This window comes from Carcharhinus amblyrhynchos, chromosome 16 (genome assembly GCF_965287045.1).
Source record: "Carcharhinus amblyrhynchos chromosome 16, sCarAmb.v2.hapA, whole genome shotgun sequence".
Classification (NCBI taxonomy): Eukaryota; Metazoa; Chordata; class Chondrichthyes; order Carcharhiniformes; family Carcharhinidae; genus Carcharhinus; species Carcharhinus amblyrhynchos.
In genome coordinates this window covers 68,649,500-68,676,530 of record NC_137339.1, presented here as the reverse complement: position 1 = coordinate 68,676,530, position 27,031 = coordinate 68,649,500, and the positions used below count along the sequence as shown (strand labels likewise).

Below are 27,031 nucleotides of genomic sequence, written 5' to 3'. Positions count from 1 at the left end.
GAAAGGATACAAGAGAGGAACTACTCCCATGACTTGAACTCAACATATCTTTACGCAACATTACAGTGACTCTAGACAGGATTTTACTGCTCAAGCGAGACCAAAAATTCCCACACAAGGTCAACAGACATTTCCGTTGTCCGCTCCTCGCCTACTCTGATTGTGTGGCAAGCGGGGCGGTAGAATTCTGAGCCTAGGTCTGCCTCATATGCCAGCTGACGTCACTGTGTAGTTCTGTACTCTGTCCCCCATTAAGTCTGTATGTACCAGACCCTTTTACTATACCTCCACTCCCAGTCCTTATCCCACTGATATGGAATCACATTAGTTTACTTCAAGCCTTACATTGTTATAAGGCTTATGAATTTATCTGACTCTTACAACCTTAATGATAGCCCAACATTATTGCTATTACAGTATTGTATTAACAATATTCTCAATGCCTCGTCTCCTCCCCCCGCCCGCACTCAAGTCTGAGAAGTTAGAGCTTCAGGTGGTCCAGAGACCTTAATGCCCCTTTGACATCTCATTCGTTGTTCTGAAAGGAGAGTGACAGGCTCTATGGATTCCGCTACTTGTTTCCTTGGTGGTATTGTGAGAAGAAAAGAAAGTGGGATGGGAGTTTTTGAGGACAATGGGGACAAGGGTTGCATTTTTGAGGGAAGGGTTGACTGCAATAAATTTGGAGACAGGGACCACACATACACACATACACACACACATGCACATGCACACACACGAGAACCTTTGACAATTTTGGATAAAATGTAGACTGGCAGGGGAGGTTATATGGTCAGCAGTTTTGTGGCTGTCACAGACAAGATGTGTTCAATGACACATCTTTGGACTCTAAGGGGGCAATTTAGCATGGCCAATCCACATAACCTGCACATCTTTGGACACAAAGGGACAATTTACCTTGGCCAATCTACCTGACCTGCACATCTTTGGAGTGTAGGAGGAAACCACAACACTCAGAGGAAACCCACGCAGACACGGGGAAAACGGACAAACTACACTCAATGACCTGAAACCAGAATTGAACCCGGGTCCCTGGTGCTGTGAGGCCTTGTAGCCACAGTACTTATACAGCTAGTCCAGTTCAACTTCTGGTCAACACTAACCTCCAGGATGCTGATTGAGGGGGATTCAGTGATGGTAACACCATTGAATATAAAGGAGAGATGATTAGACATTCTTTTGTTGAAGATGGCCATTGCCTGGCATTTGTGTGGCACAAATGTTACTTTCCACTTCTCAGCCCATACCTGGATATTGTCCAGGTCTTGATGCATTCAGATATGAACTGCTTCAGTATCTGAGGAATCACAACAGGTGCTGAACATTGGGTAATCATTAGTGAATATCCCCACTTCTGACCTCATGATGGAAAGATCATTGATGAAGCAGCCGAAGATGGTTGGGGCCTCAGACACTACCTTGAGGAAGTCTCCCCTGACGGGACAAAGAAGAGGAGGACATGTCTCGGGCAGGGGGAGATGTCGTTATCAGTGAAACTTGGCCCAGTGAATGAGTGAAAGGGAAAGAACTGACATGAAATTGAATTTGTCCGTTCTGTCCCGATGGATCATTGATCAATGCCAAAAGTCGTTTCCAATCAGAATGGAGAGAAGGAGTTTTCCAGCAGTAAGGGACAACTCTGAAGGAAGAGAAACAAACTAAGACACAGAGAATCATCTCAGAGAGATCATTTCAAAGATATCAGATTATAACAAGAGTTTTAAAGCTGGTTCATGGGACTGAGACCCTGTGGACTTCTGGAAAGTAAATTGGAGTTTTGAATGACTCTCACACTCTGTGTTTTCCCCACACAGTGGGTGTCTCTTTCTCGCTGAGTTTATATATTCCCATAAATAGCATCCTGACAAAAGTCACAGTTCGCATAAAGACTATCTTCTGGATCAGGACTGAGGCTGTGATTAGATTCCATTTCCAGAACTTTCCCTTCTTTCTTCTGTAATAGAAACAGAAATGATTAGAGAGATAATCAAAGTGATCTATGTTTCGTATAATAGATCCAAATTGAAATTTCCAACCACACTAGACATCAATTAGTGACTCTGAACGGGGTTCCATTAGGGACATTGAACCGGGTTCCCATTAATGACTCTGAACGGGGTTCCCGTTAGTGACTATGAACGGGGTTCCATTAGTGACTCTGAACGGGGTTCCATTAGTGACTCTGAACGGGGTTCCATTAGTGACTATGAACGGGGTTCCATTAGTGACTATGAATGGTGTTCCCATTAGTGACTCTGAACGGGGTTCCATTAGTGACTATGAACGGGGTTCCCTTTAGTGACTCTGAACGGGGTTCCATTAGTGACTCTGAACGGGGTTCCCATTAGTGACTATGAATGGGGTTCCCATTAGTGACTCTGAACGGGGTTCCATTAGTGACTATGAACGGGGTTCCATTAGTGACTATGAATGGGGTTCCCATTAGTGACTCTGAACGGGGTTCCATTAGTGACTATGAACGGGGTTCGATTATTGATCCTGATAGAGTTTGTTCATTCACGCTGAATGTGGTTGGCGATGTCAGTTTTTGAGTTGCGTTTGGGTTTGCTAACCATCATAGAGTTGTGACTGGACCAACCACATCGATAACCAAGCAACTGTCCATGTGAAAGGCTCAGTACCCTGTGGTGTGTGACTCACCTTCTGATGACTCAGAGTCCCTGCTACCTCCCAGTCTTCAAAAGAAGGATACTGATATTCGTAGATTTGATGGTTCTGTTTGATTTCCTGTTTCCCATTGCCTCTCTTCTATAATAGAAATGAATATGGAAGAGTAACAATCAATGTTTATTTCAGTTTTTTTATTTTAGTCTTTAGTGTTGGCTGAGATTACTGGGGGGGCAAGTTCCAGATTTCCACTCTCCTTTGTGCAACCAGTGCTTCCTGATATCATCCCTGAATGTCCTGACTCCAGTTTTAAGATTTTGACCCTTGTTCTGGACTTCCCCTATTCTCCCACCTCTTCTTCACAGCCCCCCAGTTTCCTCCATCTCCTGCCACTGCTGCCCCCATTCCAGAGGAAATTGTCTCTCTATATCAACCCTTTAATTGTCTTAAATCTTTTGATTAGCACAACCGCTTCCAGACTTGAGGGAACACATACCTTATTTGTGCAACCTGCACTCAATCTCATATTAGAAAGATGTTAAAACGTTCTGTACGACAGACTTGAGCCTCACAGCCAGAACTCAATAATCAGTAGAAATCTTGCAAAGGCATCAATCATTGAAATCTGTCTTTATAAAGTCACAACATCAACAAAGGACAATGTTGGTCGTGGAAGTGAATTCCAATAGTTCCATTACTTACCAAGGACCTGTCCGTCTGCTCGCCTGGGGAGTAACTGCTGACACACTCTGCTTGGGCTGTATGTTCTCTTCCTGTGCTGCTCCCTCTGTGTGTTTAATTAGAAAAGGTTAATGTGTCACTGTGAACTTCAAATGAGTAACTGGGCTACAAGTGAAAAGCCTTTTATTGAAATGTCTTGCACTGTGAGCATAACGTTAACCATTTGTGTGCTGTTGCTGTGACCTGATTCCAGTGTAAAGCTGGGCAGTCGTTGACAGAGTTTTCTTTCACTGCTCACTCCAGTTATGAAGGTGGATTTTTGGAAGGAGCAGATCTTGCTCAGCACTGGTTAAAAATGTGAGTATCTGGACAATGTGTAAGAGAACGACAGAGAGAGAGAATGAGAAGGAGAGCAGTACTGAAGAAAGGAGAGAGAGTGAATGAGACAGAGAAAATGGAAAGGGCTTGCATCCACTGAACCACTGAGAATAGAAAGAGTTGCATTTATATAGCCTCTTTCACAACCTCAGGACCTTGCTAGATACTTTATATTCCAGATACTGATTGAACACTGTACCGTTAGTCAAGATATTTGATCATAACATTAAAACAAATGTTCTTATAAAAGATCCCATAGCCACTATTTGGGAGAGGAATTGGTGGGGTGGTGCTGGGGGAAGGAGTTCTGCCGCATGTTTTAAGGCCAAAATGTATCCTGAAACCAACATCACTGAATAAACATGATCTGCATCACGGTCACTTTGCTGTCTGTGGGAGCTTGCTGTGCACAAATTAGCTGCTACTTTTCCTACATTATGAGATTAGAAAAGTATGTCAACAGGTATGATGTCCAATGGGATGTGAAAAGTGCTTTCAAAAGAGAGAGGAGTTAACATGCTCAAAAATATTACATTAAACCCTCACACTTACTTTCTCACACACTTGAGGATGAGGAGTCCACCCAGTCCAGCACACAACAAGATTCCACCTCCAAGCAATCCTACTTTCCACTGATTGGAAACTTGACCTGTAAAAACAGCCAGTGAGTGACTCCAATATATATCTTTCTCAAAATGTTTACTATTGTTTGTAATTAACATATAACTGCACACACTGATCCACTGAAAGTGCTGTTTAAATTCTAAGTCTCCACTACAGGGGAGGGAGCAAACTCTTCTATTCCTAAGCTTTAAAATAGTGCTGGAGTTTGTGATAAATATGTAGAAGAAAATAATTGAGTCAAACCATCAGTAACTAATTAAAGCTGATATATATGGCAGGATAGGTGATGTGTCAAGGCTGTAGCATGTCTTAGCTCAGGGCAAGAACATCGACAGTAAGTGTCTGAGGCTTGAAAAACTCTGAAGGAATGTAATACAGGCTCATAACATTAACCTTGTACCTCTCTCTCACTACAGGTGCTGCCAGACTTGCTGAGCTTTTCCAGCTTTTTCTGTCCTTTTTTCAGATTTCCAACATCCACACTATTTTGCTTTTATATTATTGAGGCGCTTTGGCTCAGAGTCATTGAGCTGGAGGCTGAGCTGCAGACACTGCGACACATCAGAGAGGGCAGGAGCTACCTAGATGCTTTGTATCGGGAGGAGAGCACATCCCTTAGGTTGTGGTCTTATGATTTGGAAAATGGTCAGGGACAGAAGGGTATGACTCCAATTGAGGCAGGTAAGGAGACTGACTCAGAGGGCAAGAATAGAATTGAAGAGAACTTCATTGTTCACACAAAAGTGAAAATTTGTCTTTGCCTTCACCTCCAGTGTAACATATAATCATACAGTTTTTAGTTCAAAGACAGTGTATATTTCATGATACCTCCAATTATAAATATATAACACACATCTATATCTTACTAACATTAGAGAGCATCAGCCTCTGCAACTGTCAAATGGAATTTTAGTTCTGCAGTGTGATTGGATGGAAAAAACTTTATTTATTAATCACAAATAAGAGTTACATTACAATGAAGTTGCTATGAAATTCCCCTCGTGGCCAATCTACCTAATCCGTACATCTTTGGATACTAAGGGACAATTTAGCATGGCCAATCAACCTAACCTAAAGTTTATTTATTTGTCACAAGTAAGGCTTACATTAACATTGCAATGAAGTTACTATGAAATTCCCCAAGTCGCCACACTCAGGCACCTGTTTAGTTCAATGCACCTAACCAGCACGTCTTCCAGACTATGGGAGGAAACTGGAGCACCCGGAGGACACCCATGCAGATACGGGGGGAGAACACGCAAACTCCACAGACAGTGACCCAAGCAGGGAATCGAACCCGGGTCCCTGGCGCTGTAAGGCAGCAGTGTTAACCACTATGCCACCGTGCTGCCCATGAGAATTGGGGCCGCAGCATGGACGAGCCGACTGACCATGACACTGTAGTACAGGAGGCTATTCAAGTGGGGGTAAAACATAAAAGAATGTAGTGGTAGTAGGGACGGTGCAGTGAAGGGGAACTGACACTGTAGCCAGGAGCGTCAGTTCAGATGGCTGTGTTGACTGACTGGTGCCCGCACAAAACTATGAGGTGTGAATGTAGCCCAATCCATCATGCAAACCAGCTGCCCATCCATTGAATCTGTCTACACTTCCTGCTGCCTTGGAAAAGCAGCCGGCATAATTAAGAACCCCACACATCTCGAACATTCTCTCTTTCACCTTCTTCCATCGGGGAAAAAATACAAAATTCTGAGGTCACGTAGCAACCAATTCAAGAACAGCTTCATCCCTGCTGCCATCAGACATTCGAATAGACTTATTATATATTAAGCTGATTTTTTTATCCGATCTGTGACTGCAACACTATATTCTGCACTTTCTCCTTTCTTTGTCCCCTATGTACTCTATGAATTGTATGTTTTGTCTGAATAGCATACAAGAAACACTACTTTTCACTTTTTACCAATATACATGACAATAATAAATCAAATCAATGATGAGTATCATGTCTTAGTGCCGTTCCCTGCCTTTTCCACCTACAAACATACAAATAAAGAGCAGGAGGTAGATCACTTGAGCTTCTCCATTCAATAAGGTTATGGCTGATCGGATTGTAACCTCCTACCAATAATTTACATTGTTTCTATTCAGATTGGAACTGAGTAGTCTTAGAGACAGACAGCATGGTTTTGTATGTGGGAGGTCATGTCTCACTAATTTAACTGAGTTTTTCGAGGAGGTGACAAAAATGATTGCTGAGGGACAGGCTGTTGTCTACATGGACTTTAGTAAGGCATCTGACAAGGTCCCTCATGGCAGGCTGGTGCAAAAGGTTAAATCTCACGAGATCAGCAGTGAACTAGCTAGGTGGATTCAGAATTGGCTTGGTCATAGAAGACAGAGCGAAGCAGTGGAAGAGTGTTTTTCTGAATGGAGATCTGTAACTATCAGGGGATCAGTGCTGGGACCTCTGCTGTTTGTAATATGTATAAATGATTTGGAAGAAAACATAGCTGGTTTGCTTCAAATATTTGAATCATCGATAGTCACAGGTGAGGTACCTGAAGATTGGAGGGTGGCAAATGATGTGCGTTTGTTTAAAAAAAGCTGCAGGGAAAAGCCTAGGAGCTACAGACCAGCGAGCTTCATATCTGTGGTGAGTACGTTGTTGGAAGGTATTTTGAGAGACAGGATCTACAGGCATTTAGAGACACAATGACTGATTAGGCACAGTCAGCATGGCTTTGTGAGTAGAAAATCGTGTCTCACAAATTTGATTGAATTTTTTGAAGGGGTAACCAAGAAGGTAGATGACAGCAGTGCAGCTGATGTTGTCTAAATGGACTTTAGCACAGCCTTCAACAAGGTACCACATGGTAGATGGTTGCATAAGGTTGAATCTCATGGGATCCAGGGTGAGGTATCTAAGTGGATACGAATTGGCTAGAGGGTGGTTGTAGAGGATTGTTTTTCAAACTGGAGGCCTGTGACCAGTGGTGTGCCTCAAGGATCAGTGCTGGGTCCACTGTTATTTGTCATTTATAGTAATGATTTGGTTGAGAATTTAGGAGGCATGGTTAGTAAGTTTGCAGATGACACCAAATTGGTGGCATAGTGGACAGTGAAGAATGTTATCTCGGATTGCAATGGGATCTTGGTTAATTGGGCCAGCAGTCTGACAAATGGCAAATGGAGTTTAGTTTAGATAAATGCGAGGTGATGCATTTTGGTAGATTGAACCAGGGCAGGACTTACTCAGTTAATGGTAGGGCGTTGGGGAGAATTAAGAACAAAGACATCTAGGGGTACATGTTCATAACTCCTTGAAAGTGGAGTCACAGGTGGACAGAGTGGTGAAGAAGGCATTCAGCATGCTTGGTTTTATTGGTCAGAACAGGAATTGGGATGTTCTGTTGAAGTTGTACAAGATATGATAAGGCCACACTTGGAATACTGTGTACAGTTCTGGTCACCCTATTATAGAAAGTATAGTATGAAACTAGAAAGAATGCAGAAAAGAGTTATTAGGATGCCACCGAGACTCGATGGATTGAGCTATAAGGAGAGGCTGGATACACTGGGACTTTTTTCTCTGAAGCGTAGCAGGTTGAAAGGTGAACTTATAGAGATCTATAAAATAATGAGGGGCACAGATCAGCTAGATAGAAGTAGGGGAGTCTAAAACTAGAGGGCGTAGGTGAGGTGAGAGGGGAGAGATACAAAAGTGTCCAGAAGGGCAATTTTTTCACACAGAGGGTGGTAAGTGTCTGGAACAAGCTGCCAAAGTTGTCGTAGAGGGAATACAATTTTGTCTTTTAAAAAGCATTTAGACTGTTCCATAGGTAAGATGGGTATAGAGGGATATGGACCAAATGTGGGCAATTGGGATTGGTTTAGGAGCTTTCAAAAAAAAGGGCAGAATGCACAAGTTGGGCCGTAGGGCCTGTTTCCATGCTGTAAACCTCTATGACTCTATGAGCAAGTTTGTGGATGGTACAGATATCGGCGGAGTTGCGGATAGTGATGAAGATTGTCAGAGAATACAGCAGGATATAATTAGACTGGAAAATTGGGTGGAAAAATGGCAGATGGAATTTAATCTGGACAAATGCGAGGTGATGCATTTTGGTAGATCCAATTCAAGTGGGAGCTATAAAATGGCAGAACCATCAGGAGCATAGACACACACACACAGATCTGGGAGTATAGGTCCACAGATCCTTAGAAGGTGGGAAAGGTAATGAAGAAAGTATGTGGCATGCTTGCCTTCATCAGACAGGGCACTGAGTATAAAAGTTGGGAAATTAAGTTATATAAAGTGTTATTTCGGCCACATTTGGAATACTGTGTCCAATTCTGGTCACCACACGATCAGAAGGACATGGAGGCTTTGGAGAGAGTGCAGAAAAGGTTTATCAGGGATGTTGCCTGGTGTGGAGAGTATTAGCTAGGAGGAGAGATTGGATACTCTGGGATTGTTCTGCCTGGAAAGATGGAGGCTGAGGGGCAACTGACAGAAGTTTATTAAACTATGAGAGATATCGATAGGGTGAATAGTGGACATTTTTTCCCAGGGCAGAAATGACAATTACAAGGGGCACAAGTTCAAGATAGTATGGTGTACTGGCCTTCATCAATCAAGGGATTGAGTTTAGGAGTCGGGAGATAATGCTGCAGCTTTATAAGACCCTAGTCAGAACCCACTTGGAGTACTGTGCGCAGTTCTGGTTGCCTCATTACAAGAACAATGTGGAAGCTATTGAAAGGGTGAAGAGAAGATTTATAAGGATGTTGCCTGGATTGGGTGGCATGCCTTATGAGGATAGGTTGAGGGAACTCAGTTTTTTCTCCTTGGAGAGGTGAAGGATGAGAGGTGACCTGATAGAGGTTGATAAGGTGTTGAGAGGTATAGATCAGGAGAATTCTCAGAGGCTATTTCCCAGGGCTGAAATGGTCGCTACGAGAGGATATGGGTTTAAGGTGCTGGGGAGTAGGTACAGAGGAGATGTCAGGGGTAAGTTTTTCACTCAGAGGGTGGTGGGTGAGTGGAATCGGCTGCTATTGGTGGTGCTGGAGGTGGATTCGCTAGGGTCTTTTAAGAGACTTCTGGATGAGTACATGGGATTTAATAGGATTGAGGGTTATAGGTAGGCCTAGTAGGTAGGGATATGATCAGCGCAACTTGTGGGTTGAAGGGCCTGTTTGTGCTGTAATTTTTCTATGTTCTATGTTCTATAAGCAGGAGGGGGGGAGGTTCAATGGAGATGTGCGGGAAAAGTGTTTTACACAGAGGGTGATGGGGACCTGAAATGTACTGCCAAGTGAGGTGGTTGAGGCGGTTACGTTAGCCACATTTAAAACTTATCTTGATAGGCATATTAACAAACGAGGAATAGAGGGATGTAAGCAGTTGGTTTAGATAGGTAAATGTGATCATCTTAGGCTTGGAGGACCAAAGGGCCTGTTCCTGTGCTTTATTGTTCTTTGTTCTTTGTAACCATCTAATGCTGTTCTGAATGCCTCGATTGAAGCTGTCAAGGGAATCATACCAGGAATGAAACACTTTATGCTCACGGAATGCCAAAATCAAAAATAGTTGGGGTCTAGCCTAGTGTTATACTATACCTTGGAGTTTCTGACCTTGTCTTGAACAATATGGAGATGATGATTCCTCTTGTGGGAGAAACTAGAACTAGGAGTCACTATTTTAAAAAGGGATCACTCATTTAAAGACATGAAAAACCTTTGCTGTCAGAGTATCTCTTGCACAAAAGGCAGTGGAAGTAGACTCTTTGAATTTGTTGAAGGCAGAGGTCGATAGATTCTTGAAAAACAAAAGGATGAAAGGTTATTGGGGATAGGCAGGAGGTTATAATCCAGTCAGCCTTGATCTTATTGAATGGAGAAGCTCAATGGACCAAGTGACCTAGTCCTGCTCTTTGTATGTTAGTATGAGAGAATCTAACCATCACCTCTTGACATTCAACAGCAATCATCATCGCTGAATTCTGTAATATGGACATCCTGGGGATTACCATTGACCACATATTTAATTGGATCCACAATATGAATACTGAGGCTACAAGAGCAGGTCAGAGGCTGGGAATTCTGCACCAAACAATGCACCTCCTATCTCCCCAAATGCTCTCCGTAATGTAGAAGGCACCAGTCACAAGTGTGTTGGAATGCTCTCCACTCAATTGGATAAGTGCAGCCCCAATAAATGTCAAGAAGCTTCATACCATCAAGTACCAGCAGCACACACACAAGGCTTTGGAGAGGTTGCTGAAAAGAAATACCAGGATGCTGGCTGGACTAGTAGTTAAGAGCTCTAAGGAGTGGCTGGACAAATTTGCATTGTTTTCTCTGGAGCAGCAGAAGCAAAGGGGAGATTTGATAAAAATCTATAAAATGATGAATGACATAGACACAGCTGATAGTCAGAAACCTTTTCCCAGAGTTGAAATGTCTGATACTCAGGGTATGCACTTAAGATGAGAGGGGCAAAGTTCAGAGGAGATATGAGGGGCAAGTTTTTTTACACAGAGAGTGGTAGATTTCTTGGATGCGTTGCCAGGGATGGTGGTGCAGGCAGATACAATAGGAGTGTTTATGTAACTTCTGGACAAACACAAGATTATGTCATGAATAGAGGGTATGGAGCAAGGCAGAAGGGATCAGTTTGATTTGACTTCATGTTCGGCACAACTTTGTAGGCCGAAGGGCCTGTTCCTGTGCTGTATTGTTCTATGTTAACACAGACTGCACTGATGTAGACAGGAGGCTCAACCCCAACTTCTCAAATGCAGCATGGTGGCCCAGTGGTTAGCACTGCTGTCTCACAGCACCTGGATCCAATTCCAGCTTCAACCACTGTCTGTGTGGAGTTTGCACATTCTCCCCATGTCTGCGTGCTTTCCTTCAGGTGCTCCGGTTTCCTCCCACAGTCCAATGATGTGAGGGTTGGGTGGATTGGCCATGCTAAATTGCTCCTTAGTGTCAGCGGGGTTATCAGGAGTTACAGGATAGGGTCTGGGTGGGACTTTTCTCGATACAAGTCCAATGGGCCGCGTGGCCTCCTTCTGCACTATAGGGTTTCTGTGATTCTGTGAAATGAGTGATCATTTCAAATCCTGCCAACAATGTAAAAAATTCTGTGAACTAATAAAAACAGGGTGTGGGAGTCTGTGTAAACTCACGTTCTACAGTGATGGACCCCTCCACTGCTCCATGTTCATTCTCTGCCACGCACTGATAGCCTCCAATGTGCCAGGATGTAACATTAAAAATCACCAACCACAGCTCATTATTGGACCTTGTTCTGTTCACTGTGACATTAAGATGTCTCCATGTCAGGCTAGAAGCTGGGAAGCTCTCGACAGAGCATTTTATCACTGCAGAACTCCCCTCAATTATATTGATCGATGAAGGGTTAATCGTATGAAGATAAGTAATTCTGAGATTCCGTGGTGCATCTAAAAACAAAAGAGGTTACGTTGACTGTGAAGCACAGAGACTGTGAGAATGTGAAAGGTGTGATAGCAATATAGCTTCTTTCAAAACAATACAAGTAAATCAGACATTTCAGTTTAGCACTGAGGGAGTGCTGCACCATAAGAGGGTCAGTACTGAGGGAATACTGCACTGTCAGAGGGTCAGTACTGAGGAGGTGCCGCACTGTCAGAGGGTCAGTGCTGAGGGAGTGCCGCACTGTCAGAGGGTCAGTACTGAGGGAGTGCTGCATTGTCAGAGGGTCAGTACTGAGGAAGTGCTGCATTGTCAGAGGGTCAGTGCTGAGGGAGTGCTGCACTGTCAGAGGGTCAGTACTGAGGGAATGCTGCATTGTCAGAGGGTCAGTACTGAGGAAGTGCTGCATTGTCAGAGGGTCAGTGCTGAGGGAGTGCCTGTCTGGAGGAGGGGCAGATTGATGGAGTACGATAGGGGTGGAGGTGAAGCCTTTCATATCATATGTTCAACTCAATTCCCATCTGCTTTCTCAGCTAAATGATCTCCTAGTAGTATTCAAATCAGATTTCTCATTGGCTAGTTTTTATCAGCTGAACTCCTTCTCATCAGATTGCTGTTATAAAATGTAAATTGTTTCCGCTTTTGTAGAATGAATTATATCTGTACTTACATTGCACAGTTAGTACAAGAATCCGCTCCGATGTAACAGATGGATATCTCACTCTACAGGTCAGATTGTGTCCGTGGTGTTTGAGTGATGGGATCAGGGTCAGAACAGAAGTATAGGTCAGAGTGACACCATGCTGAGTTACAGTGTTTGAGACTGATCCAGGTTTGTCAGTGGGAGTGTCCCAGGTTAAGACAGGTGCTGTTCCATTGCACGTTGTGTCGAAGGTGCAGATTATGTTCACGTGCTTTCCTGCAATAATTTCAACAGGGAATATCATGGGTTTATCTGTGAAATCTAACACATAGAGAATGGATCCTTTTAGATAAATATAACATGAAGATTCAGTTCAAATAGAAATCACAGTCTCACAAGAGAAATCATTGTTACAAGGAGGAAATCAGAACTGAGAGATTAGAATGATCAGGAAAGAACAAGCTGGTTCTCGTCTCTGGAAAAGAGAATCTTAAGGGTGAAATGGATTCAACAGCGCCGATATTTCCACCTATGGGAGTGACCAGAGTTGGGAACCATCAACAGAAGGCGGACACTATCAGGAACAGTTTAAACTGTTCCCTCTCACTGTCCATGATCAAATATATTTGTATATGGATATATGTGGTTTCTGACCCGTGGAGGACTTGCGTCAATTTGAACAACCCAGCAACAAACTTGTGTATTTAAAAATGAAAGAGGTTAGTTTATTTCTCACACTTGCCCCAGAAGTTTCCAAAACATTGACATCTCATCCATGCTATTGCGCACACAAAAACTAACTACATTTGAAGCTAAAACAATAATTATAAAAATAGAAATTTAAATCAGTCGCTCTTTCAGTGCAGGCCTAATGTTTCAGATCCATGTTATTTAATACTCTATCCGAAGGGAAGGTTTCTAAAATGCAAAAATTTTTAGGTAGTTACGAAGGTTCCTAGAGTTGATCTTATTTCTCATTGAGAGTCGAATGTAAGTTATTGAGTAATGATAACACAGCACTTACCAGAAACACGAAGCTGGGTTACAGGCTGAGAGTTGTAATTATTCTTGTTGTCAAATTCTACTCTGAAATAATAAGGTCCAGCATCTCTCTGTGTGATGTCGTTTATAATGAGGGAACAGTCGCCATCTTTCAGGTCTCCAGACAACCGGGTCCGATTGCGGAACTGTGGTATTTCACGATTGTGATCCTTGGAGTGAGAGGCGATAAGTGATGATGATTGTTTCTTATTAAACCAGATTCCGACTCGTGTCTGGTTTCCCAGACATGATGGATAACTGTACTGACATGGAATCTGTACACACGAACCTTCCTGCGCTGTCACCTCTCGTGGAGTGTCGACTCTCCACTCCTGTGATGGTTCAGCTGGGGAGAGATGTATCAATATTTAACACTGGATGGTTTGTGGATGCCCTACACTTGATATCCACCCTCTCCGTCACTGGCACACGGTGGCTGCAGTGTGGACCATCCACAGGACATAGAAAACTCATGAGTGTTACATCAACAGCACCTCCCTCCCCTGTTACCTCAGTCACCCATAAAGACAATATTTGATTATAGTGTGGAGGTCAAAATGTACGGCTTTTAAACAGGATTAGAGAGATGGATGGGATTGGATAACTTGATAACATTGATGGACGCAGTCAGTGCATTTAATCAATGACATTAAAGTGAGTGTTAGAGGTTACTTTAATTTTGAACTGGAAGCTATTACCAGATTATTGATAATCAGACACTGTCAATAATAAGCTGTGTTTTGTGTTAACATGTAAATATCACAGTTTGAGTGTTGACTGAATTATTGAGTAATTATAACACAGCACTTACCAGAAACACGAAGCCTGGTTACAGGGTGATAACTATAGCTGGGACCATTGTCAAATTCGATTCTGAAATAATAAGGTCCTGCATCTTCCTGTCCGATGTTGGTAATAATCAGGGAACAGTCACCATCTTTCAGATTTCCAGGCAGCCGGGTCCGATGGCGGAACCGTGGCATCTCGTGCCTGTGATCCTTGGAGTGAAAGGCTATTAACGATCTTCCCCTTTCCTCATTAAACCAGACTCCACCTCGGGAATGGGTTTGCAAATGTGATGGATAAGTGTAATGACATGGAATCTGTACACACGAACCTTCCTGCGCTGTCAGCTCTCGTGGAGTATCACCTTTCCACACCTGTGTCAGTCCAACTGGGGAGAGAAACATCAACATTTAACACTGTATGGTTTGTGGATCCACTAGACTCATTATTTACCCCCTCCATCACTGGTGCACAGTGGCTGCAGTGTGGACTGTCTACAGGACATACAAGGAACTGCCTAAAGTTCCACAATGGATGGAAGAGAATCCTGGACACAGGAGTGAACAAGTTCATCCTACATTGGCTCATGGTCCTCAGGGACCAGTTTAATGAAGCAAATCTTCCACCCAACACAATGTCTACAAGGCGCAACAATGGAAATACATTCAGTGCTGATTGACAAGGCAGGACAATGGATTAGGAGCCCCAATAGCTCCCATCATCATTACCGTCATGAATCAGCGATTAGCCTTACCTGCCTGTTAGCTCTTCAACATAGATGATTGGCTAATGTGATTCCAAATAATTGGGACAATTCGTGTATTGATTGTCCAAGGAATCTCAATTGACTTGTCAGAGTTAATTGATAGATTTTGTAAAAGCGGACAGATTTAACACCCCTGCATTAGATTCAAATCGTATAGTAGTCAAATATTTATACCTTAAGGTGCTAACGTTAACAGAGCCCAAACACAGCTCCAATCAGCGGGCAACCGAGAGGGTGTCTGACCTGACTGCCCTTCCACTGTGGCTACATTCACAGCTGAGTGCCCCCGGAGATGGGGCCTGTCATGTCTACGGGCACTGCTGAGGCAGCACAGGGAGTGGAATGTTTTATTGATCCTTCTAATCATCTTTTGGTTTAATTTTTTTTAGTTTAATTTCTGCTTTGTTTTTGTTTCAGGAAGTTCCTTCTTAAGGGTTATCCTTCTCTGTTTATCCCTGTTTTATTTAATTTTGTTTAAAAAGACTGACATCAGCAGTAGTTGCCAGCAAGGCTGTTTAGTTTTTAGAAGAACAAATTATTTTCCAGCTAGATTACAAGCAAGCTTTTGGGTGACGGTTTAATTAAAGTTAAATTATAAACCCATGTGGTCAAGAGCACAATTTTAATGTACTGTGTGAGCAGTCTGTATCTGTGAGTTGGGGCTGAGAGCTGCATTAGTTTGCCATCCCTATTATTGTCGTATGATAGCTATATCACAGGAGGGTGGTCCTTCAGAGGTTTCACTGGGGTAGCTCCTTCCATGCTTGAATCATAAATAAACTACTGTGACCTGTCCTTGGGTCTCTTGTGGTTGGTTGAAAGACATCCACCACAACAATTCCCATTGTCTAAAGGATAATTTTTGATCTAATCCCCATGTTGTTGTATTGTTGATTCTGATGCAGCATTGGAGACAGTCTTGTCTGCAAGTTCAGCACTGACCCTGCTCCAGCGAACACTGTGAAACACACTGAGGTTAGCACCCCTAGCCTGAACTTTGCATGTCTCAGAGGTGTTGCTGTGTTGGCTTCACAACTTTCCTGGATTGTCACGTTGCATTTTAGTTGCTTCAAATTGTATCCACACTAAAAGCTGATGAAAACAGCTCATCTGCAGATTCATATTTTAAGAAGAATTTAAAGTGTTAATGATTAGAAAATTAATTCATGGAATGATAGAGCACAAAACGAGGCCATTCACTTTCCTGGGCCTTTGAAAAAGATATATCATTAGAATAAAGCCCTCCAAACCCGTGCCAATCATGATGCCTGAACTAAACTAAAAAAACTTTCTGCCTTTCCTTGGTCTATATCCCTCTATACCCTCCGTATTCACAAACCCATTCAATGCCTCTTAAATGATGCTAATGTCCCTGCTTCCTCCGCCACCTCTGGCAATGCAATGCGTTCCAGGCACCCAACATTCTCTGCGTGAAAAACCTCCCCTGCATATTTCCCTTCAACTTTCACCCTCTCATCTTGAATCTGTGTCCCCTTGTAATTGACACTTCTACCCTGGGAAAAAGCCTCTAACTATCCAACCTGTCTCATTATTTTGTAGGTCTTCCCCTAAGCCTCCATCTTTCCATTGAAAATAATCCTAGTTTATTCAACCTTTCATAGCCAACGCCCTCGAGACTAGGCAACATCCTGGTGAACTTTCATTGCATTCTTTCCAAACTTCCATGTCCTTCTAATAATGCGGTGACCAGAAATGCGCGCAATGCTCCAAACGCAGCCGAACCAAAGTTTTATACAGCTGCAATATGATTTCTCAACTCCTGTACTCAGTGCTCCAGCTGATGAAGGCAAGCATGCCATGTTCTGTCTTAAGCACCTTGGCCACCTGTGTTGCCACTTTTAGGGAACTGTGGACCTGCGTGCCGGGATCCTGCTGTATGTTTATGTTCCTCAGGGTTCTGCCATTTACAGTGTAATTCACATCTTAATTTGATCCTCCTTGCATCACCTTGCATTTTTCCGGATTAAATTCCATCTGCCATTTCTGTGCCCAAATCTCCAATCTAGCAATATCCTGTTGTGTCCTCTGACAATCCTTGGCACTATCAGAACCTCCACTAATCTTCATGTCATCTGCAAATTTACTAATCAGACCCCCATATTTTCCTCCAGATCATTTATATGTACTACAAACAACAGAGGTCCCAGCACTGATCTCTGCGGAACACGACTAGCTTCAGATCTCCATTCTGAAAAACACCTTTCCACCGCCACTCTCAGTCTTCTATAACCCAGCCAATTCTGTATCCATCTATCCAACCTATCCAAATCCATGTGATTTTAGTTTTTGTATCAGTCTGCTGAGTGGGACCTTGTCAAACACCTTACTAAAGTCCATATAAACGACATCCACAGCCCTGCCCTCATCAATTATTTTTGTCACCACTTCAAAACAGTCAGTCAAGTTGGTGAGACATGTCATGCTCCTTGTTCTCTATGTCGGAAGCTGAAAGCATTTACATTCCGCAGGGTCAGTTTATGTGCTGGAAGCACATAAGCTGAAGCCCAGGTTTCAGAGCTGCAGCAGTGGCTGGGGTTACTATGAAGCATCCAGGAGGCAGAGAGGATTGTGGATAGTATGTGTAGAGGCAGGCTCAGAATCCCAGGCAGTAAAGGAATGGGTGTGACCACCTGACAGAGCAAGAGGACTGGACAGAAAGTGCAGACATTTCCCATGGCAATTCCCCTACAAAACTGGTACACTGCTTTGGATATTGTTGAGAGGAATGGCTTTCCAATAGTTATTGGGGATTCAATTGTAAAGGGAATAGATGGGACATTCTGTGGAAATTAACACAACATTAAGGAGAAAAATATTAGCTCGGGTGATTTGGAATTTGTACAGATGGGGCTGGGAAACACTAAGAAGCAGAAAACATTCATGGGGGTTGTATATACCTGTAGTGTTGATGTAGGGAATTGCATTAAACAGGAAATTAGAGACACATACAATAAAGGAGCATCTGTAATAATGGATGATTTTAATCTACAAATAGATTGGACAAGTCAGATCAGTCACAATACTGTAGAAGAGGAATTCTTAGAGTGTATATGAACAAAGAACAAATAAAATTCAGCACAGGAATAGGCCCTTCATCCCTCCAAGCCTGCACCAACTATTCTGCCCGACTGAACTAAAACCCCCTACCCTTCCAGGAGCCATATCCCTTTATTCCTATCCTACTCATGTATTTGTCAAGAAGCCCCTTAGAAGTCATTACTGTATCCGCTACCTCCCCCAGCAACGAGTTCCAGGCACCCACCACCCTCTGAGTAAAATGTCTGCCTCATATATCTCCTTTAAACCTTGCCACTCGCATCACCTAGTTAATGACTCTTTCACCCTGGGAAAAAGCTTCTGACTATCAACTCTGTCCACGCCTCTCAAAATTTTGTAGACTTCTATCAGGTCGCCCCTGAACCTTCGTCGTTCCAGTGAGAATAAACCAAGTTTCTCCAACCTCTCCTCATAGTTAATACCCTCCATACCAGGCAACATCCTGGTAAATCTTTTCTGCCCCTCTTGAAAGCCTCCACATCTTTCTGGTAGTGTGGTGACCAGAATTGAACACTATATTCCAGGTGCGACCTAACTAAGGTTCTATAAAGCTGCAACATGACTTGCGCCCCGGCTGATGAAGCCAAGTATGCCGTATGCCTTCTTGACTAACTTCCCCATTTGCATTGCCAATTTCAGTGACCTGTTTACCTTTGCACCCAGATCTGTCTGCCTAGCAACACTCTTAAGGGTTCTGCCATTTATTGTGTTTATGGATTGGTTTCCTGGACTAATGCTTTGAAGAACCAATTAGAGAACAGGCCATCCTAGACTGGGTATTGTATAATGAGAAAGGAGTAATTGGAAAACTAGTTGTGTAGCACTCCTTGGTGATGAGCAACCAAAATATAATAGAATTCTTCATCACGTTGGAGAGTGTCATAATTGATTCTGAGACGAGGGTCTTGAATCTGAATACAGGAAACTACACGAGTTTAAACAGGCGTGATTTGGTTTTGATAGATTGGGAAATATAACTTAAAAGGATGTTGGTGGATAGGCAATGGCAAATACTCAAAGAACGCATGGGTGAACTGCAACAATTCCTGTCTGGCACAAAAGTAAAATTAGAATGGTGGCTAAACCATGGCTTGCAAGCGAAATTAGAGATTGGGTAAGATCTACAGAAGAGGCATACAAGTTGGCCAGAAAATAAAAACGACAGAACTGAGAAGAGGGAGTTTAGAATTCAGAAGAGGAGGACCAAAGGATTGATTAAAAAGTGGAAAATAGAGTACAAGAGTAAGCTTGCTGGGGAACATAAAAACTGACTGATAAACTTTCTATCAGTATGTGAAGAGATAAAGATTGGTGAAGAATGAGGGGAAAATCTCACAGAAACCTATAAAATTCTAACAGACTAGACAGGGTAGATGCAAGAAGAATGTTCGAGTGTCCAGAACCAAAGCTCACAGTCTGAGAATGCAGGGTAAACCTTTTAGGACACAGATGAGGAAAATTTTCTTGACCCAGTGAGTGGTCAGCCTGTGGAATTCGCTCCCATAGAAAGTAGTTGAGGCTAAAACATTATGTGGGCAAATTCCCAGGTGGGAGACATAAGCAGAGGCTCTGAAGGCAGCTTTTCCCTGGGTGCCACAGCCTCTGTGCAGCTCCAGCCATCAGATTTCTGGAGTCCTCAACTCTGCACCAATTTCTTAAAATATTTAAATAAACATTTGTATTTCATGAGCAAGCCCGGGAGTGAAGTCTCTGTCCAGTAGCCTCTCCTCCCCCTCCCCACCAAGAATTCCAGTGGGGTTTTCAACAGCTACCCACTAACAGGGAGTTGGTGGGCGTTATGGGGGCGGGGGTGAAGGTGGGGTGGTGGGGTGGGTGTTGGTGTTGGTCAGAGGGGCAGCATTGTGGGGTTGCTGTGTTGACCAGTGACGGAGCTGGCCAGTGATCAGGAGGCCAGCAGTGCAGGACTACTGCACATGCACTGATCTTGGCCCTGGCGGATCGGCTCATGTGTAGTGACCTGCTCAGCACTGTGCTGCCAGCCTCTCCAGTGGGATTAGCCCATGTCCCCTAATTTTCTGCATGAGTCATGCTAGGGCACTCTATGATGCACATAATGTGGAACATTCATTTTGAAAATCCCATTGAAAAAAACGGTGGGATTTACTCATTTTTACATAAATTCGGCACTTAGAATCCTTTTAGGAGAATTCCACTCCTTGTTTTCAAAAAGCAGTTAGATATAGCTCTTGGGGTGAAAGAGATCAAAGGGTATGGGTGGAAGGCGCGGTCAGACTGCTGAGTTGGATGATCAGCCATGATCATACTGAATGGCGGAGCAGGCTCGAAAAGCCAAATGGTCCATTCCTACTCCTATTTTCTGTGTTGAACTACATAAAACATTGTCTCTGCCTCAGTTAGAGTATTGTGTCCAGCTCTGAGCACCACACTTTAGGAAGGATGTGAACTCTTTGGAAAGAAAACACAGAAGAGATTCACAAGAACAGTTCCTGTGATAAGGAACTTTTGTTCTGTGGATGGATTGGAGAAGTTCCAACTATTCTCCTGGGAGTGAAGAAAGTCGAGAGATAGATTTGATCGAGGTGTTCAAAATCACGAGGGGGTCTGGGACAGAGTCGAGAGGCAGGAACTGTTCCCATTGGTGGAGGGATCAGGAACTAGAGTGACACAGATCAAAGGTGATTGGTGACAGAAGCGAGGGAGACACGAGGAGAAACCTTTTCACCCAGTGAATGGTTCGGTTCAGGGAATCCACTGCCTGAGAGTGTGCAGGAGGCAGATTCAATCGAGAGATTCGAAAAGTGAATTGGATCGGAATCTGAAAAAGAAACGTGCAGGGCTAGAGAGCGAAGGTGGGGGGAGTGGGACTTTGTCTCTATGCAGGGTCTCTGAGGAATCAATGGGATGACTTATCTTCTGATGTTACCATTCTAATGATTCATTTGCATGAAAATAATTCTCCACACCTTCCCTTGACTGCAATTGTAGCCACCACTGAGCAGGGAGACTATGTTTTATTCTACACAGTGAGTTCTGAGCAAACATTTGGAATTGGAGGGTGAAATGTGAAATTCATTGAAAAGTCATCAAGACTTCAGTGCAGCAGTACTTAGAATGAGCAATGAGCAGGCCTTCAACAAATCGATCTCTCAGTTCAGAGTCCGAGGTTCCAGAATCTAAGTCAACTCTTTCACACAGGGGAATTCTTACAGCGTAGGAATGTGTGACTGATTGGATATGATGGCCAAACACGATGGGTTGAATGTCCCCTTCTCCAACCTATCAATCTATAATTGTCTGAATTTTAACTACGCAACAGTTGAGAAACAACAGCCAAGTTCTATAAATTTGACACCTTTGTGCATTTGCTGTCACACGTTGTCTTTACAACCTTTCAGTTATTTTGCTTGATCTTGGCTGTGAACACGGTCAGATTAGGCAGGAAAAGCCTGTTCTAAGTGTTGCTGCGTTTTGGTCTGAGCAACTTTGCACTAAACTTCACATTGCACCTCTTTCACATCCCATTCAAAATTCTTTGTTCATCCTCAAGGTTTAGGCAGATAATTGCAGAGTTTGGGCTTGCCCAGGTGGCTGAAGGCACAGCAACCATTGTTGGAGCGAAGAAATCAGGGAATGATCAAGAGACTGGAATTAGAGCAGTAGAAACATTGAAACTGCAATGAAATTACTGTGAAAATCCCCCAGTTGCCACACTCCAGTGCCTGTTTGGGTACATTGAGGGAGAATTTAACGTGGCCAATGCACCTAACCAGCACATCTTTCACATTGTGGGAGGAAACCAGAGCACCCAGAGGAAACCAATGCAGACTCAAGGTGAACGTGCAGACTCCGCACAGACAGTAACCCAAGCTGGGAATCAAACTTGGGAACTGGGACTGTGAGGGAGCAGTGCTAAGCACTCTGCCACCATGCCGTTGGAGCAGATTGCAGAGATAGAGTGGAGTGAAGGGTACGGAGAAATGAAGGGCAAAATTACAAAATTGTACGGGCTGCAGAAGGTTATATGCATAGATCTTGGGGACCTTTAAAATGAGGGCAGAATTTTAGGTTTGAGGTGTTGTCTGATGGTGAGTCAGTGTGTATCAGTAAGCACAGAGGTGATGGATGAATGGGACTGGGTGTGAGTTCGTACACTGTGTCACTGCTGAATTGGTTTCCAATCAGAGCTCAATAAGAATGATCTTTTACAAAGACAATTAACCATAAACCTGTCTGAGCTGATGATGATATTACCTTGGAGAAGTGACAGGACGAAGTAAGATTTCCCGATCATTGTCCACTCCCAGATATTTCATCAGCTTCTCACTCTCAAGCTCTGAAAGAGAAAGGAGTTACTGAGACCTCACCTCTTGTCCAACAGCTGTTGAGAGACCAGAACTACATTATGCTGTATTGACCCTCGGTGTTGTCCATCCCACAGTGCAGCACTCATTCAGTACTGACCCTTTGACAATATGGCACTCCTTCAGTACTGACCTTCTGACAGTCCAGCGCTCCTTCAATACTGACCCTCTGACAGTGCGACACTCCCTCAGTACTGACCCTCTGACAGTCCAGCGCTCCTTCAATACTGACCCTCTGACAGTGTGACACTCCCTCAGTACTGACCTTCCAACAGTGTGGCACTCCCTCAGTACTGATCTTCCGACAGTGCAGCACTGCCTCAGTACTGACCCATTGACAATGTGTCACTCCTTCAGTACTGACCCTCTGACAGTGCGACACTCCTTCAGTACTGACCCTCTGACAGTGTAGCACTCCCTCAGTACTGACAGTGCAGCACTCCCTCAGTACTGACTCTCTGACAGTGCGGCATTCCCTCAGCACTGACCCTCTGTCAGTGCAGCACTCCCTCATACTGACCCTCTAGCAGTGCGGCATTCCCTCAGTACTGACCCTCTGACAGTGCAGCACTCCCTCATACTGACCATCTGACAGTGCGGCACTTCCTCAGTACTGACCCTCTGACGGTGCAGCATTCCCTCAGCACTGATTCTCTGAAAGCGCAGCGCTCCCTCAGTACAAACCTTCCACAGTGCAGCATTCCCTCAATACTGACCCTCTGACAATGCGGCACTCCCTCAGTACTGATCCTCTGACAGTACGGCACTCCCCGAGTATTGACCTCTGACATTGCAGCACTGCATCAGTATTGACCCTCCAACAGTGCACCAGTCCCTCAGTATTGACCCTCTGACAGTGCGGCACTCCCTCAGTACTGACCCTCTGACAGTGCGGCATTCCCTCAGCACTGACCCTCTGACAGTGCGGCATTCCCTCAGCACTGATCCTCTGACAGTGCGGCACTCCCTCAGTACTGACCCTCTGACAGTGCGGCACTCCCTCAGCACTGACCCTCTGACAGTGTGGCACTCCCTCAGTACTGACCCTCTGACAGTGCGGCACTCCCTCAGCACTGACCCTCTGACAGTGCGGCACTCCCTCAGTACTGACCTTCTGACAGTGCGGCACTCCCTCAGCACTGACCCTCTGACAGTGCGGCACTCCCTCAGCACTGACCCTCTGACAGTGCGGCACTCCCTCAGCACTGACCCGCTGACAGTGCGGCACTCCCTCAGCACTGACCCTCTGACAGTGCGGCACTCCCTCAGTACTGACCCTCTGACAGTGTGGCACTCCCTCAGTACTGACCCTCTGACAGTGCGGCACTCCCTCAGCACTGACCCTCTGACAGTGCGGCACTCCCTCAGCACTGACCCGCTGACAGTGCGGCACTCCCTCAGCACTGACCCTCTGACAGTACGGCACTCCCTCAGTATTGACCCTCCGACAGTGCACCAGTCCCTCAGTATTGACCCTCCGATAGTGCAGCACTCCCTCAGTACTGGCTCTCTGACGGTGCGGCATGCCCTCAGCACTGACCCTCTGACAGTACGGCACTCCCTCAGTATTGACCCTCCGACAGTGCACCAGTCCCTCAGTATTGACCCTCCGATAGTGCAGCACTCCCTCAGTACTGACCCTCTGACGGTGCGGCACTCCCTCAGTACTGACTCTCTGACTGCGGCACTCGCTCAGCACTGACCCTCTGACAGTACGGCACTCCCTCAGTATTGACCCTCCGACAGTGCACCAGTCCCTCAGTATTGACCCTCCGATAGTGCAGCACTCCCTCAGTACTGACCCTCTGACAGTGTGACACTCCCTCAGCACTGACCCTCTGACAGTACGGCACTCCCTCAGCACTGACCCTCTGACAGTACGGCACTCCCTCAGTATTGACCCTCCGACAGTGCAGCACTCCCTCAGTACTGGCTCTCTGACAGTGCGGCATTCCCTCAGTACTGACTCTCTGAGTGCGGCACTCCCTCAGCACTGACCCTCTGACAGTGTAGGACTCCCACAGTAAAGGCACTGAGAGCAGCTGACTAGATTATCAGCTGAAGCTCACGTCCCTGCGCTTCCCTCATCCCTTGAACGAGAAAGTTGTTCTTTACGACAGACTGGAGCCTCACAGCCAGATCTCAATAATCTGTAGGAATCTTTCAAAGGCATCAATCATTGGAATCTGTCTTTATAAAGTCACAACATCAGCAAAGGGCAATGTTGGTCGTGGAAGTGAATCGCAATCGTTCTGTTACTTACTTGGATCTGTCTGTCTGCTCGTCTGACCCGCTGCTTGGGCTGAATGTCCTTTTTCTGTGCTGCACTCTCTGTGTGTTTAATTATAAAGAGATAATGAATCACTGTGACCCAAAATGAGGAAGAGCTTGTGATCAAAATTACAAATCAGGACTTTGCTTTGTCTGTGAGCAAACTGTTAACCCTTTGGATGCCTCGGTTGTGGCTGAATGGCCTCCTCGAAGTGGATGAAAGGGCCTCCTCCTGTTCCTGTGTAATAAGCTTGCATGTGTGGCGGGGGCGGTGGGGGCGGGGGGTAGGAGGTGGGTGGAGGCTAAATGGACCTCCTCCTTTTCCTGACTCGAAGGGGCTGAATGTCCTGCCTCTGTTCCTATTTAATGACACTCAGTAAATGTGTTTGACCCTGGACAGTAGCTCCCCCAAGCACAATTCTGTTCTCCCGTGGTTAACAAACGGAATGGCTGGTTAGTCCTTGATTCCAGCATCTGGTTGAGATCTTTTCATTAAGCACAGAACAGAAACAGGACGGAGGGATCTGGGAATCCTCATGCATAAATCACAAAAAGCTAACATGCAAGATCAACAGGTAATTGTGAAAGTAAATGGAATGTTGGCCTTCATTTCTAAGGGAATGCAGATAAAATAGAGGCAATAGAAGGTACAAGAAGTTGATCCTGGTTAGGGAGGGATTTTCTCATGAGGAGAGCTTATTATTTAATGTTTATTTATTAGTCACAAGTAGGCTCACATCAATGCTGCGGTCTTTCTCCATTTAAATAATATTCAGCTCCTTTATTCTACCAATCTGCATCGTTTCACATTTTCCAACTTTATGTTCCATCTGCCAAGTTTTTTTTCCCACTCCTTAAGCAGTTTCTATCTCTCAGTAGGCTCTTTGTGTCATCCTCAGCACTTGCCTTCCCACCTATTTTTGTGTCATCCGCAAGCTTGTCAATATGACCTTCACTTCTCTTGTTCACATCATTGAGATATTTTGTGTTTATGTTTTAAGGGATTTGGTGACGAGTCAGCCCTAAATGATGTGCGCTAGTGCTATCTGCTGCCCAGAAGGAGTTTTACAGGAAAGAGTATTGATCAGTGGGAAGTGATGGCCTTATGGTATTATCGCTAAACTATTAATCCAGAAACTCACCTCCTTTTCTGGGGACCTGGGTTAAAATCCTTCCAAGGCAGGTGGTGGAATTTAAATTCAATAAAAAAAATCTGGAATTTAGAACGTGCTGATGGCCATTGTTGATTGTCGGAAAAACTCATTTGGTTCAGTAAAGTCCTTTAGGGAAGGAAATCTGCCATCTTTACCCAGTCTGGCCTACATGTGACTCCAGAGCCACAGCAATGTGGTCGACTCTCAAAGGCAACTACTGGTCAGCCAGCAATGGCCATGTCCCACTAATACATCAAAAAAAAGCCTGGAAAAAGGAAACTTATGTCATTGTATAAGGTACATTTAAAAAGTAACTTGAGAACAGAAGAAGTGGTTGCTGGGACAGGGAGAAATTGCCCATTGCAGGGCTTCACTTTATCTTGGGAAATTATATAGCTGTTGCCTATGCCGATTGTAATCAAACAACCTTTGAGAGACAACCGACAGATTTTTTACAAAGAGCATCCAACATTGTTTCCACGTTGTGTCATGATAAGATCACAGGCTCACAAGTTTAAACAGGAAGAGGAAGAATCTGAAAGACCAAAGGAGAAGAGGAGAATGTTGAAATTCACTCAGCTGGATCTGCTCTTGAAAGATTGTTCAGGAGGGGAAGGTTGGACAGAGTGAAGCTGAAGCGTTTCGTACAGTGAAATGAGTAGCCTTACAGCAGCAAGTTATACCAGACAGCTTATTGTGAAGCAGAGGCTCAATGACATCAGACTTTAAAGACAATGATGAGAGGATTTTGTAAAGAATACCCACAAGATTGGAAAGGAGCAATTCCATTCTTGTTGTTTGCTATTAAATAAGTCAGCAGGATTCAGTCCTTACAAATTAGTTTATGGTCCTGAAGTAAGACGATCACGGATGTCTATTCAGGGGAAATCAATCAGTACTGTTTTGAAACCACTCTGCTGGACTATGTGACAACATTCAGAGAAATATTTAGCACGATGCCTGAGTTGGGTAGGGAACATTTCAAGGTGTCACAATGGTGAAAGCAGATGTGGATAAAAGAGCACAAGTTGGTAATTTTATAGTACATAGGGAACCTAGAAAAACTACAGCACAAACAGGCCCTTCGGCCCACAAGTTGCGCCGATCATATCGCTACCTACTAAGCTTACCTATAACCCTCAATCCTATTAAGTTCCATGTACTCATCCAAAAGTCTCTTAAAAGACCC

The 27,031-nt window shown here is 44.3% G+C and overlaps 1 protein-coding gene across 1 annotated transcript; it reads right to left on the bottom strand.

Annotated features, from left to right (window-relative positions):
* LOC145354061 (sialic acid-binding Ig-like lectin 14) lies at positions 1-24,719 on the bottom strand. Its single transcript, XM_080205190.1, has 10 exons — positions 24,681-24,719; positions 22,308-22,387; positions 14,256-14,618; positions 13,428-13,790; positions 12,431-12,724; positions 11,493-11,768; positions 4,261-4,357; positions 3,352-3,436; positions 2,683-2,790; positions 1-1,975 (listed from the first exon to the last, which is right to left on the bottom strand). The coding sequence occupies exons 2-10, from the start codon at positions 22,345-22,347 to the stop codon at positions 1,859-1,861; spliced, it is 1,743 nt and encodes a 580-aa protein (XP_080061316.1). The 5' UTR covers positions 22,348-22,387; positions 24,681-24,719; the 3' UTR covers positions 1-1,858.
* Between the last annotated feature and the right edge of the window lie 2,312 nt (positions 24,720-27,031).

Coding starts and splice junctions, on each gene's coding strand:
- LOC145354061 (XM_080205190.1), bottom strand. CDS start 22,347: ATGATCGGGAAATCTTACTTCGTCCTGTCACTTCTCCAAG. Junction 12,725..13,427: donor AACCCAGCTTCGTGTTTCTG/GTAAGTGCTGTG, acceptor TCTATGTGTTAG/ATTTCACAGATAAACCCATG. Junction 4,358..11,492: donor GGGGTCCATCACTGTAGAAC/GTGAGTTTACAC, acceptor CTGTTTTTACAG/GTCAAGTTTCCAATCAGTGG.